Consider the following 14,046-nt stretch of genomic DNA (forward strand, 5'->3'; position numbering starts at 1 on the left):
GGCGCTTTGAGACAACCGGTGGTCGTGAAAGGTAAAGGCGCTATGTAAATGTAAGTCTTTCTTTTATCTCTTTTATTCTCCATGGATTAATACACGCTGCCTTTACCAATCTCTCCCCGAGGCTGGGTGGAGCTTGTAATGCGATTTTTTTTTTTGGAGACGTGCTCTCTCTAGTGTACTCAGACCGTGCTCAGGAACAAATGCGGAGACAGCAGCAATGCTTAACGCGTATCGACAGTGGTGCACACCACAGTTTATTGCAAATCGATCACAGCTCCTCACAAGAGAAGCCTGCTTTACTACAATAATGAAGAAGCAGGTGGGGGCGGGAAGGTGGGGGAAGACAAATGTGAACAAAGAGCAGAAACATTTAAAAAATACTAAATCCCGTCCCGGCAGAAACAGAACGGTGTTCATAAATTTTACCCACAACCTAATCTCCAATGCATACGGTACAGCTGAATCTAAAATATACTGCGATGACTAACCCCTTCAATTAGGATAAAAGAGTAAAGGAAGGATGGAAGGAAGTCCCTTTTTCACAAATTGTGAAAATGTTAAAAAAAGATTCTAAAGGAATCACGCAAGGAACTTCAGATGCAATACATGTCATCAATCATTCATCATTTTTTTTTTTAAAAACTGAGTTTCAGATAAGCGTACATGAGTCAAAAAAAAAATCTCCCTGGTACACCCTTTCCCGCACTTAAAAAAATGTCCATCGTCTGCCAGGGCTACAGATTAAAGCTACAAATGTGCTCATCAAGCGGAAGGGTATCAGCACTGGAGAAAGGACCATTTTTGAGCACCCAAACTTTAGAACTAAGCAACTTCTGGTCAGGCACAGCACAGTTAGATATGGAATAAAGCTCCCTGTACACTCTGTCCTAGCTTCACACGAGCACTCACTGCTGCACGAATGCGACGTTCCCCGCCCCCGTTTCCAAATCAGCTATCCCGTGGGCCGACTCAGATTGCTGACCGGTACCAAATGCAGCTGAGTAGTACCGCAGACCTCCCACTATCAGTGTAGTTCTGCCTGTATACAGTGAGCACTCCGGGACATGGCCATTCTGTGAGGATACTGCTTCATTAGACGAATGTTAACTATTTGAAAGTTTAAAATAAAACCTCAATATTATAACCTTGAAATATTAAAGCAGACCGTGAACCCAAGAAGCTTAACCCAATGGAACTTGCTCATAAAAAATCTGGCAGAGGCCTATAATACCATTCTGGAATGATGTTACCTTTATGATTTTGGCAGTGAGTGACATTCGGAGACACCATTAATTACTTTCTCATAAGGAGAGGGATAAAAGATTAACAGAGGCATGAAATATCACATTTCAATAATTGCCGTGAGAAAATATTTTAAAGGTGAGCCTATCTACTCTTCTACCACCCCAGCCCATCTTCAAATTGCAGTATTTCTTGTCCACCCAATAAGAGTCCCACTCCCCCTAGATTCCCAAACCCCACAGTAATGCTGCAAATTTTTTTTTAATGTTTGGATATGAAGCAATAGCAAAAACAGACATGGGTGCTGAAATTCTGTGGCATTAACTCTAACATGGTGCATTGACCATAAGCGCAAAAGGTATTAGTCGAGACTGCCCACGTCTTCTAATCACAGAGCAAACGGCGATAAGCTATTGGCATTACATTTAAGACACAGCACGGACGTGCATAGTTTAAAAGATGCCAATTCAGATTTTCAAAAATCTACAAAATTGCACTCCCTCCCCCCCAAAACACACAGTACACAGGAGGCGGAATACAAGGAAAATTCAAATGATTTGCCCACAGGAAAAAAATTATCCACAATACAAGGCTTCCTTATCCATCCCATGTCCCACTGCGTAGAACACCAGGCTCAAGAGCAATGGACGTTAGCAGGGCTCTCCACATGCCCTCTCAGCGGTGTAACAGACAATGGCAAGTACAAGCCTGCAAAAGGCCAAGAGGGGAACCTCTGAGGCATAGCTTGACCTAAACTGGGAAAATATTAGAAAGGTTAGCAAAGCCCATCCCTAAAAATAAAAAAAAAAACGGTCTAATCTAAATAAGCTCGATCAGTGGAGACTTTGTGCAATCTATTCGGAAGAAAAGCTCTGGAATTTCCCCACCAGTTCACTGGGTGCATTACTGAGTAGGAAGAAGTGTTCGATTCCTGGTGCGTGTTGAGCTCGGGGGTCCGAATACTTCAGTTTGTTTCAGCATTCCGAGCTGGAGAGGGGGGGGGGGGAAAAGAACTGAGCCCTCCTTTGCCACACTCCACAAAACGGCTTCTCGACACTGATCACTGTCCAGGTGCCTCAGCAGGAACCTGCGTGCAACGTGGGCATCGGGTGAAGATGGGGACAAGATCGGGTCGGACGTCTCTCCCCTCCCACCATCGGCAGGTTCTCACAGCACTCACCATCTAAGCTCACACTTGGGCGAGGTACCGGAGGACACACAAATGCATTTGGCATCAGTCATTGCTGGGGGGGGGGGTAAGGGGGGAGGAGAAAGAGGGAAAAAAATGTGAAACAAAAAGTAAAATGATACAACTACTACATACACTGCATCAAACTCAGGTCCCTCCATAAAGCTACAAACAATTCTACAAACATGATATTATACACACACTCTCATTTAGCAAATATAATGTCGCTACATACTGTTTTTTTTACCCTGTGGTGAACACTTATGCTGAACGAGTCACAGTCAGGCAGACAACACTTCATCGGCTAGTACACATATCAATATATATATATATATATTCATATCAGTTGATATTTAAGTCGTCTGTGAAAATCAAAGCGACAAAGGAATTTTTAAAGTTGCTGTTAATAATTTGTGCATCCCATCTGCTGTCACTTTTAAAGGTAGCTCAGATCACCTTTGTTTAACAAACAAATGCAGGAAAAAAGGTGGTCCATTAGTTTAAAAGAAAAAGTAGTTCCAGCGTATAGGTTAGCTTTAAAACTACAGCATGTATCAGCAGTTAATCCCCAACACCATTCTAATTAAACTCCGCAAATGTGTCTTAGGTGTTGCGCATGCGCAAGGTCGACACTGTGCCGTTGTCGTCATCAGTGTTTAAAATAAAAGGCCTGCCCATTTAAATCCTAAATTCCCTTTTAAAAACCACACGAGTCTACGAGCAAAAGCAGTCATGTAAAAAAAAAACAGCTGAGGTATGTATTCTTTTTTTGTTTAAATACAATTTTTTTTTTTAACATGAACTAGGTGTACAGCTGTTCTAAAAATTCAGTTTTCTGCATTTGTTTGTAAAACAAAACAAAAATACTGGCACCTTTGAGTTCAAAAAGTGTCATGATCACTTTAATCCGGTCAAAATAAATTAAACAATTACAGATAGGCACTGGTGCAACCCCTCAGGTTTTTTTCCTCTTTTAAAAACAATCAATTGGCATATTCATAGAAAACATCCAAGCGGAATTGAATAACTAGCATCGTAGCATGATGTAATGAAATACTTTTTTTTTTTGTTTCCCACAAGTTGCCAGGGACGCAAGACACACACACGACCATGTCAGTACATTTAGGTATCTGCACGAAATGAACACAAAAGAGAGAGTTAGGAGTGAGTTTTCTTTTCAGAAATTGATTGCTCCGCGGTGTCTCCTGTTACTGCTCCTTCTTGCTTTCCTTCAAATCGTCCATGGCTTCGTCCAAAGCCTCTGTGTCAGAAAGGCCAGTCTTTTCCTCGTATCTGCATTTGAAATGAGAGAAGTTAAAGGCAACTGGAAAGTTATCAAATCAATGCTGATACTTAGAAAGTGAACGGCCTTGTTTTTCCTCCATTATTCTCCAAAGCCTTGGCTTCCATGAGTTTGAGACTGATGAAGCATGATCCCTGGCCCGCTTAAATTCCTGTCTCCTCCAATGAAGCACTTGACTCTGCTTCAAACTCGGCTGCTCATGTCCTAACTCGCACCAAGTCCCGATCACCCCTGTGCTCGCTGACCTACATTGGCTCCCAGTTAAGCAACGCTTCCATTTCAAAATTCTCATCCTGGTTTTCAAATCCCTCCATGGCCTTGCCCCTCCCTATCTCTGTAATCTCCTTCAGCCCCACAACCCCACAAGATGTCTGCGCTCCTCTAATTCTGCCCTCTTGAGCATCCCCGATTATAACTGCTCAACCATTGGTGGCCGTGCCTTCTGTTGCCTGGGCCCTAAACTCTGGAACTCCCTCCCATAACCTCTCTGCCTCTCTTTCATCCTTTAAGATGCTCCTTAAAACCTACCTCTGACCAAACTTTTGGTCAATCTGCTGTAATTTCTTCTTATGTGGCTCGGTGTCAAATTTATTGTTTTAACAAACTTATAACATCACTGTGAAGCACCTTGGGGTGTTTTACTACGTTAAAGGCGCTATATAAATACAAGTTGTTGCAGATGTTGCTTGACAACTAGCTGCGATCAGCAATACGTCAAGTATTGAAACTGCAGGAGAGCATTGATGCCCATTGCTTACTCTTCAAGAAAAGGAAGTTAATTAAATAAATAAGAGAAAGGCTCCTCCAAAAGCCTAAATGGTTAAAGGCACCACCCAGTGCTTCAAGACTAGAAGGTTTTGGCTTTGATTCTTGGTCAGTATTCCAAGTTACCCAATCTCTTCTGCAGCAGCAACTGAGGTGTTACAACAGGCCTCAGCAGCCCTGGGCGATGGTGAGGAAGGGGTGCCGATGTTCCCATTCCCAATATTGATGCAGTGACTCCTACTGCAAAAATGCACATGTGTGGATATAGGTTGAGGACAAGCTTGGCTTCGAGAAGCTCCTGGGTCCAACAGCCTGCCAATATTCACATGTGCAGAATGGCCACTTGGGCGAGTTACTGGAAGGCTGCCTTTAGGCTAGGAGGGAGAAATATTGCAACGGTGGAGATGGGAGGGGCGAAAGAGGAAAGCCAGAAGATAAGCTGTTCTTTTGGGGAAGAGGGAGAAATGCAAGAATGACTAGCAGTACAGCAAATTGATCCCAACCTTTCCTCCACTCCTCCCGAAACAAAGTTGATCAAAATTAGGAGATACCGGTTCAGATTAACTGCAAAAGAACCAGTTTCTGGATCTTTTGGCATGCATCATGCATCTCGTCCAGCAACGCCTCAATTTTAAATTTCTCATCCTCGTTTTCAAAACACTCCATGGCCTTGCCCCCTCCCGAACCCACCTCTGTAGCTTCCTCCAACCCTCCGAGATCTTTGTGTTCCTTCAATTCTGGCCTCTTGTGCATCCCCGATTTTCATCGCTGGGCCATTGGTGGCCGTGGCTTTAGCTGCCTAGGCCCTATGCGCTAGAATTCATTCGCTAAACCTCTCCACCTCCTTGAAGACACTCCTTAAGATCTTACACTGACCGGCACCTATCCTAATATTTATGTGGTTTGGTGTCAAATTTTGTTTGAGAATGCTCCTGTGAGGTGCCTTGGAATGTTTTACTACGTTAAAGGCACTGTATAAATGCAGGTTGTTGTTGAAAGGTGGTGTGTTGTGTACAGGAATTTGCCTTCAGTTTTCTCAGTGCAATGAAACTCCATTTCTGCAGTCACTCACCAAAAGGCTGAAGTTAACTACGTTAAACCTTTACTCAGATTTAGAAATTACTGACTGATAGGCACTGTTGTGAGATTAGGTCCGCTGCTATTGTTGCACACTTCAGAGTGCAGCTAACATGGAGATCAACACAGGAGGATAGCACAATGCGCCAAAGGCTCTCTGGAACTGTGGCCGCCAATTTCTCTTTTTGCCTCCCGATACCACACACTGATCCCAACCCGAAAAAGCAGACAGCTAATCTGCTCCCAAGGCCTTGGTCAAACCTCATCATCATCATCATCGGTGGTCCCTCGAACAAGGATGACTTGCTTCCACATGAGTTCACAGATGTTTCAATGAAGGATCCGATGTTCCAATCCTGAATTCCAATTGAGGGGGTGGAAGGTGCCTGTGCGTGGATTTTTTTACGTGTGGTGACCGTTGCACATCAGCCACCACACGGGCTTGACAGATAGGCCTTTATCCAGTGGTAAGGGTTAACCAGGACGACTGGCGACCTGCTCTGTTGCATGGACCTAGTGCGTACACATATCGCAGTGTGGGCTGCTTCCCCTATCCCCCATTTACTGGTGCCCCTCCCTATCCCCCCAATGGTCAAACCTATTCTACATAGAATTCACATCACTGCAACTGGCCATTTGGTCCTACTGCTCTGTGCTGGTATTTATGCTCCACATCAGCCCCTTCCCACCCTACCTGTATATCCTTCTATTCTTTTCTCCCTCATGTACTTATTTAGCTTGAGAGGCATCTACGTTATTCACCTCTGCTGCTCCATGCAAGTTCCACAGTGTAACCAGTTTCTGGGCAAAGACATTTCTACCGATTTCTTTATTGGATTTATTAGTGACTATCTTATATTTATGTCCCCTAGTTTTGGACTCCCTACAAGTGAGCATTTGACATCCAACTGTACAAGTAGTGTACAAGTGCAGCCCTCAATGTTCTTTTCTGTAGGGACCAGGTTGGCAATTTGTGTGGGGAAGTTAAGGTGCAACTGCAATTTTGATCCTCGGTACCTTAAACCATAGGCCACGTCTGCCCTAACATATGGTGAACATAAAAGATCATGTGGTGTTATTCGAAGAGCAGGTGCATTCCCTCCAGCATCCAAACCAATATTTATCCCTCAACCAACACCACTAAAATTGGTCATTATCTCATCGCTGTTTATGAGACCCTGCTGTGTGCAAAATTGACTCCCGTGTTTCCTACATTACAACAATGACGACAGGCAATTAAATACTTTTGAAGTGTAAAGCGCTTTGGGACATCCCAAAGTCATGAAATGCACCATATAAATGCAAGCCTTTCTTTCAATATATGGCATTTTATGTAATTCAACACATCCAAAAGTAACTTATTTGAAGTTCAGTTGTCCCTGAAGATGGGCAGGTCTGGAGTGGAACTACTCTGAACACTTGTGCGCAACCGCCTGCAAGAATAACCGGACTGATCCAGAATTTGTGCAATGCACGACTGCAGCATCACTTTACTATAAAAGAGCTAAACTTCCTTCAACAATAGGGCCACTGCAAGTGACAGCAACATGGAAAGACTGGGAGCAGCATCAGAATGATTCTATTTGATCTATGTGGTTATTAAACTTTAAAAAAGTATAATATTGGCTCATTTATTTAGGCGGTGTTATATTTTTTATTTTTAAGTTACAGAATTAAAAGGAGTTAAATATCAAAGTATTAAGCTAAATGACCTTTTGGGGGAGGGGGGGGGGTAGGAGAGAGAGAGAGAGAGAGAGAGAGAGAGAGAGAGAGAGAGAGAGAGAGAGAGAGAGAGAGAGGAGGTTCTCACAGCTGAAGGTGATCTCCTTCTCATTCAATGTCGACAGATACATTTTCCAACAAAGGTTACTTGATAGTTATCAAATAGGAACTATGGCCAAATTTCCTCCCTCCGCACATCCCAAGACACAGCCATAGGGTGCGGGATGCTCTCCCAGCTGCACTGACCAAGTACCAAACCTAGGGCCTTCTTACTTAAAACAGACACTGCAGCACTTAGTTAAAAATATTAGTTGAGCTGCATTTATGGCATAATGCTTTCTCCCTAATCCAGCTCTTCACTCAGAGGAATGGTCAATCTTTGGAATTCTCTATCCGAGGGCAGTGGTGGTTCATAGATTGATAGATTTTTGGATATTAAGGGAATCAAGGGACATGGGGATAGTGCAGGAAAGGAGTAGACATAGATCAGCCATGAGCTTATTGAATGGCGGAGCGGGCTCAAGGGGCCGAATGGCCTACTCCTGCTCCTAATTCTTATGTTCTCTTCAATTTTCACCCCTCTCTGCCTGAAGGAGTTGACCCAGTCACTGCGCCTTGGGTCCAGATAGCAGTCACTCTCTAATACTTCACAGTCAGTCATTCATGCACAAATCTGGACAGTGAATATCAGCAGGGTATTTTGACTGCAGAGAATGTCAAAGCCAAGTTCGATCTTGCATTCATCCACCATCCACACACATGCACTTCCAACAAGGGGTCACTATACAACTATTGGTGCACCTGTTGCTGCTTTGGAGATCAGCTAGGAATGAGTAACCTGGGAACTTGTGGGGAATAAAGGGCTCGTTTATAAAGTCAGCCTAATTGAAACATAATGGGTTTTCCCTTTCCTCCACTAAACTGCTTTCCAGTAAAGTTAGTCACTATGAATTAAGCTTGACAATTCCTAAAACACAAATAAAAATTGCAGCATCTTCCACATCTTATTACCCGCAAGAAACTCCAAAGGCAGCTTGACCAACATTTTCTTCTCTCTGTTGCAGGGCTGTGATTCTTGAAACTTGCTGCCATCTACAACATCACGGATGCTGGAACTTGCCCATCATTCCCACAAGTTTGCAACACATTCACCTACTTCAGTGGTCTTCAGATTCCAACTTTGCACAAAATGTATCCCATTTCAAATTTTAAAAAGTGTGGCTAATTTCCTCCTTCGCTTTAGGAACCAGAATCAAAGATTCAATGGTCCCACACGTTGCAATCTACTTTTCTAGACGTTCATACTCCAGCAGTTCTGATGAGGACTGTGCATTTCCAACATTTTCTGTATTTATTTTAATTTCCAGCATTCAGTTTTTCCCTTTATATTTCTTCAGAGACAACGTGCAATAAGCACCAAAACATTTTATGTTAAAGGCGCTATATAAATGCAAGCTGTTGTGAGGTGAATATGCAGGGCAATTTGACACATGCCATTATCTGCATGAGGCAAGCACACATATATGGGAGCCATACATTGCACACAACATAAACCAGCCTAATGAAAGAATATTTGGATGAGCATCCTCAATAAAACTACCCGAAGCATTAGTTTTCCTATCTGGAGTTAGCTACTCAGAGGTGACAGAACAACATAATACAGTCACATCTGGAAAGACTGCAAGAAACGTTGCCATTGAGCACTGTCATTAAGATTGCAGTTTGCCCATCAGCTGATGATAACTCAGTCATTGCTCAAATGTCAGCTATCCAAGGATTCAATTTAAAACTGAGCCTATGGACATTATATTGCTACCAGCTCACTATTGGCCAAATGTACCAGTGATGTTACATGATGCACTTGTGACCTCTGAATAGACATCACGGTGCAAGAAAATGCCCCACTTTCCCATCTGAATCGGATGTGCTCAAACTACAGTCCACAGACCACACGTGGCTCTTCTGTGATGGTACTGAGATGATGTAGATACGGTGTCTATAATTCCTGGGACACGTTTGTTGTCATTTCTTTTCCCGTTGCGAGGCATCAATCAGGTGGTGTGTGTGTATTTAAAGCATAAGCTGAGCTTGTTTCGGGGATAATAGACAGAGGCTGCGATATAGAAAAGCTAACTTCACACTTTTAAGCCTAAGCAATAAGTTAGACATACTTTTGGAAGAGAAAAAACAACATGATTACTGAGGAAAGTTGAATTTTTTTTTGGTGGTGAAAAGTAGAAAGTAGAAAGTATAACCAGGTGGGGACCAGAGACTGTTTGATGGTAACTGTAGTGAAAGGACAGATAGCTGCAACAGATGACAGCTCTTTGGCCTCCACCAGTTCACTACTCCTCCCCCTCCCTCAACACCTTTCATAGAATGATACAGCACAGGAGGCCATTCAGCCCATCGTGCATGTGCCAGCTCTTTGAAAGAGCTATCCAATTAGTTCCATTCCTCTGCCCTTTCCCCATTGCCTTGCAAAATATTTATCAAATTTTTGTCAAATATTTATCAAATTGCCCATTGAAAGTTATGATTGAATCTGCTGCCAGGCAGTGCAATCAGATCTTAACACACTGCAAAAAAATATATATATTCTCATCTCCTCTCTGGTTCTTTTGCTCCATTATATTTATTTCTCCTGTTACACATCTTGGTGCTCTCCTCTGTCCTGACTCAGCTGCATCCTTGGCCAAGAGGCATGCGACGATTGATTGACTTTCCATTCATCTATCCCTCTCAAAACAGCAAGGGATTTACTGAGCAGACTGGCTACAAGTCAATAGTGGGAAGTATAATCAAAACAGAAAGAACTGTGAGGCAGGATTCTGCGGATACTCGATGGTATCAGTTCGTGGCTTGCGGACTGCCCAAGGTAAACCATCAATACAAGGGCAATTTGCTTCACTACAATCCCAGCTCAGGTGAGGATATAGTACCAGGTTACACACCCACAAATGAGAAGTCACTTCACGCCAGCAGTCACAAACATTAAATGATGCTACATCTGATCCTCCCAACTTGTTAGTTTGAAAAAGTACACAAACAATAGAAAACACTGGAAACACAGGTCATCCATCATCTAAAAGAGAAAGGCAGATTCAGGTTTCAGTTTCTCAAAGCATCCAACTTGACATTTTACCCCTCCTTTTCTCAACCACTCCAACTGCTAACTAACCCTGCTGCGCATTGTGAGTTTTATTTTGGTTGTTTAACACTCATGGTTTTTCTTTGTGTCCAAAGTGCAAGGGTGGTGTTCATTTCCCAGTGGTAAGTGTGGTAACACTTGATGCTTAAACAACTTGGGGCTAGACTTCAGCTAAAACTGAACCTTTTTTTGTGCAGATGATCTAGTAGTATGGAAGACTAGTGTGCTTTTGACCCCCTTAGATGGATAAGGACCCATATGTAGGCACCATCACGGTTCAAAAAGAATTTTTAAAAAATGTAACAGTAAATGGCGATTAGGTGACCCCAAAATCTGATTTTAAATGTTTGAAGATTAATAGAGGAAAGGTATTTTATACTTTTGATGTACTGGAAGAGAATGTGTTAAGTGGAGATGCAAGAAGATGGAAATGTGAGACACAAATCTACTTGGCGTTCAAAGCACAACTGAAGATTGTAGCATTGATGAGAGACAGACAGAGACAGAGACAGAGACAAAGAGACACAAGAGAGAGAGACAGACAGAGAGACAGGCAAAAAAGAAAAACTTGCATTTATATACTTGCCTTTCACGACCTCAAGAAGCTACAAAGCACTTTACAGCCAATGAAGTACTTTTTGAAGTGTAGTCACTTATAATGTTGGAAATGCGGCAGCCAATTTGTGCACAGCCAGCTCCCACAAACAGCAATGCGATAATGACCAAATAATCTGTTTTTGTTATGTTGATTGAGGGATAAATATTGCCCAGGACATCAGGTACTGTTCCCTTCTTTGAAAGAGCGCCATGGGATCTTTTACTTCCACCTGAAAGAGCAGACGGGCAAAAGATGGCATCTTCAACAGTGCAGCATTCCTGCAGCACTGCACTGGAATGTCAGCCTAGATTTTTGTGCTCAAGTCTTTGGAGTGGGAGTTGAACCCATAACCTTCTGATTCAGAGGCACGAGTGTTATCCACTGAGTCATGACTGACAGAATGAATTCAGTATAGGAAACTTTGCACAAGATCAGGTCAGTGGGGATGCAGGAAAATGGAAATGTGTGTGAGACAATCTATTTGGAGTTGAGGATTCAAAGCAGGATTGATGCAAGAGAGAGAAAAAAAATGACATGCAGAAACAGAGTGACAGGAAATGAGAGAGAAAGGGAAGAGGGAGGGAAGAAAAAAGGAGAGAGAAAATTAAATACAGAAACAATTCGATCGGGTCAGCTTTTTGCTGGAGCAATGAGAAATTAACGAGTCCCACTGACTTACTCTCTCCCTATAACCCTACATCTTCCAGCTTCAAATATTTATCCCTGAAAGATGTGAAGTGATCTCTGCCTCAATCACTTCATGGCAATGCATTTCATGCTGGTTAAGGAGGAGATTAAGGCAATAGTTAGGAAGGACATTAGCTTGGATGATGTGGAATCTATATGGGTAGAGCTGCAGAACACCAAAGGGCAAAAAACGTTAGTGGGAGTTGTGTACAGACCTCCAAACAGTAGTAGTGATGTTGGGGAGGGCATCAAACAGGAAATTAGGGGTGCGTGCAATAAAGGTGCAGCAGTTATAATGGGTGACTTTAATATGCACATAGATTGGGCTAACCAAACTGGAAGCAATACGGTGGAGGAGGATTTTCTGGAGTGCATAAGGGATGGTTTTTTAGACCAATATGTCGAGGAACCAACTAGGGGGGAGGCCATCTTAGACTGGGTGTTATGTAATGAGAAAGGATTAATTAGCAATCTCGTTGTGCGAGGCCCCTTGGGGAAGAGTGACCATAATATGGTGGAATTCTGCATTAGGATGGAGAATGAAACAGTTAATTCAGAGACCATGGTCCAGAACTTAAAGAAGGCTAACTTTGAAGGTATGAGGCGTGAATTGGCTGAGATGGATTGGCGAATGATACTTAAGGGGTTGACTGTGGATGGGCAATGGCAGACATTTAGAGACCGCATGGATGAACTACAACAATTGTACATTCCTGTCTGGCATAGAAATAAAAAAGGGAAGGTGGCTCAACCGTGGCTATCAAGGGAAATCAGGGATAGTATTAAAGCCAAGGAAGTGGCATACAAATTGGCCAGAAATAGCAGCGAACCTGGGGACTGGGAGAAATTTAGAACTCAGCAGAGGAGGACAAAGGGTTTGATTAGGGCAGGGAAAATGGAGTATGAGAAGAAGCTTGCAGGGAACATTAAGACGGATTGCAAAAGTTTCTATAGATATGTAAAGAGAAAAAGGTTAGTAAAGACAAATGTAGGTCCCCTGCAGTCAGAATCAGGGGAAGTCATAACGGGGAACAAAGAAATGGCGGACCAATTGAACAAGTACTTTGGTTCGGTATTCACGAAGGAGGACACGAACAACCTTCCGGTTATAAAAGGGGTCGGGTGGTCTAGTAAGGAGGAGGAACTGAGGGAAATCCTTATTAGCCGGGAAATTGTGTTGGGGAAATTGATGGGATTGAAGGCCGATAAATCCCCAGGGCCGGATGGACTGCATCCCAGAGTACTTAAGGAGGTGGCCTTGGAAATAGTGGATGCGTTGACAGTCATTTTCCAACATTCCATTGACTCTGGATCAGTTCCTATCGAGTGGAGGGTAGCCAATGTAACCCCACTTTTTAAAAAAGGAGGGAGAGAGAAAACAGGGAATTATAGACCGGTCAGCCTGACATCGGTAGTGGGTAAAATGATGGAATCAATTATTAAGGATGTCATAGCAGTGCATTTGGAAAGAGGTGACATGATAGGTCCAAGTCAGCATGGATTTGTGAAAGGGAAATCATGCTTGACAAATCTTCTGGAATTTTTTGAGGATGTTTCCAGTAGAGTGGATAAGGGAGAACCAGTTGATGTGGTATATTTGGACTTTCAGAAGGCTTTCGACAAGGTCCCACACAAGAGATTGATGTGCAAAGTTAGAGCACATGGGATTGGGGGTAGTGTACTGACATGGATTGAGAACTGGTTGTCAGACAGGAAGCAAAGAGTAGGAGTAAATGGGTACTTTTCAGAATGGCAGGCAGTGACTAGTGGGGTACCGCAAGGTTCTGTGCTGGGGCCCCAGCTGTTTACACTGTACATTAATGATTTAGATGAGGGGATTAAATGTAGTATCTCCAAATTTGCGGATGACACTAAGTTGGGTGGCAGTGTGAGCTGCGAGGAGGATGCTGTGAGGCTGCAGAGCGACTTGGATAGGTTAGGTGAGTGGGCAAATGCATGGCAGATGAAGTATAATGTGGATAAATGTGAGGTTATCCACTTTGGTGGTAAAAACAGAGAGACAGACTATTATCTGAATGGTGACAGATTAGGAAAAGGGGAGGTGCAAAGAGACCTGGGTGTCATGGTACATCAGTCATTGAAGGTTGGCATGCAGGTGCAGCAGGCGGTTAAGAAAGCAAATGGCATGTTGGCCTTCATAGCAAGGGGATTTGAGTACAGGGGCAGGGAGGTGTTGCTACAGTTGTACAGGGCATTGGTGAGGCCACACCTGGAGTATTGTGTACAGTTTTGGTCTCCTAACCTGAGGAAGGACATTCTTGCTATTGAGGGAGTGCAGCGAAGGTTCACCA

General features: G+C 43.2%; 1 protein-coding gene across 2 annotated transcripts in view; it reads right to left on the reverse strand.

Annotated features, from left to right (window-relative positions):
- Positions 1-221: 221 nt before the first annotated feature.
- hm13 (histocompatibility (minor) 13) overlaps positions 222-14,046 on the reverse strand; it is a 66,719-nt gene continuing 52,894 nt past the window's right edge. The window contains exon 12 of one of the 2 annotated variants that reach the window (XM_070896286.1): positions 222-3,724. In XM_070896286.1, the coding sequence (XP_070752387.1) occupies positions 3,640-3,724 (85 nt within the window). In that variant the 3' untranslated portion in view covers positions 222-3,639. The remainder of the gene's footprint in view (positions 3,725-14,046) is intronic. The other variant, XR_011596116.1, reaches the window with a different exon arrangement.

The sequence above is a fragment of the Pristiophorus japonicus genome, chromosome 12 (genome assembly GCF_044704955.1).
Source record: "Pristiophorus japonicus isolate sPriJap1 chromosome 12, sPriJap1.hap1, whole genome shotgun sequence".
NCBI lineage: Eukaryota > Metazoa > Chordata > Chondrichthyes > Pristiophoridae > Pristiophorus > Pristiophorus japonicus.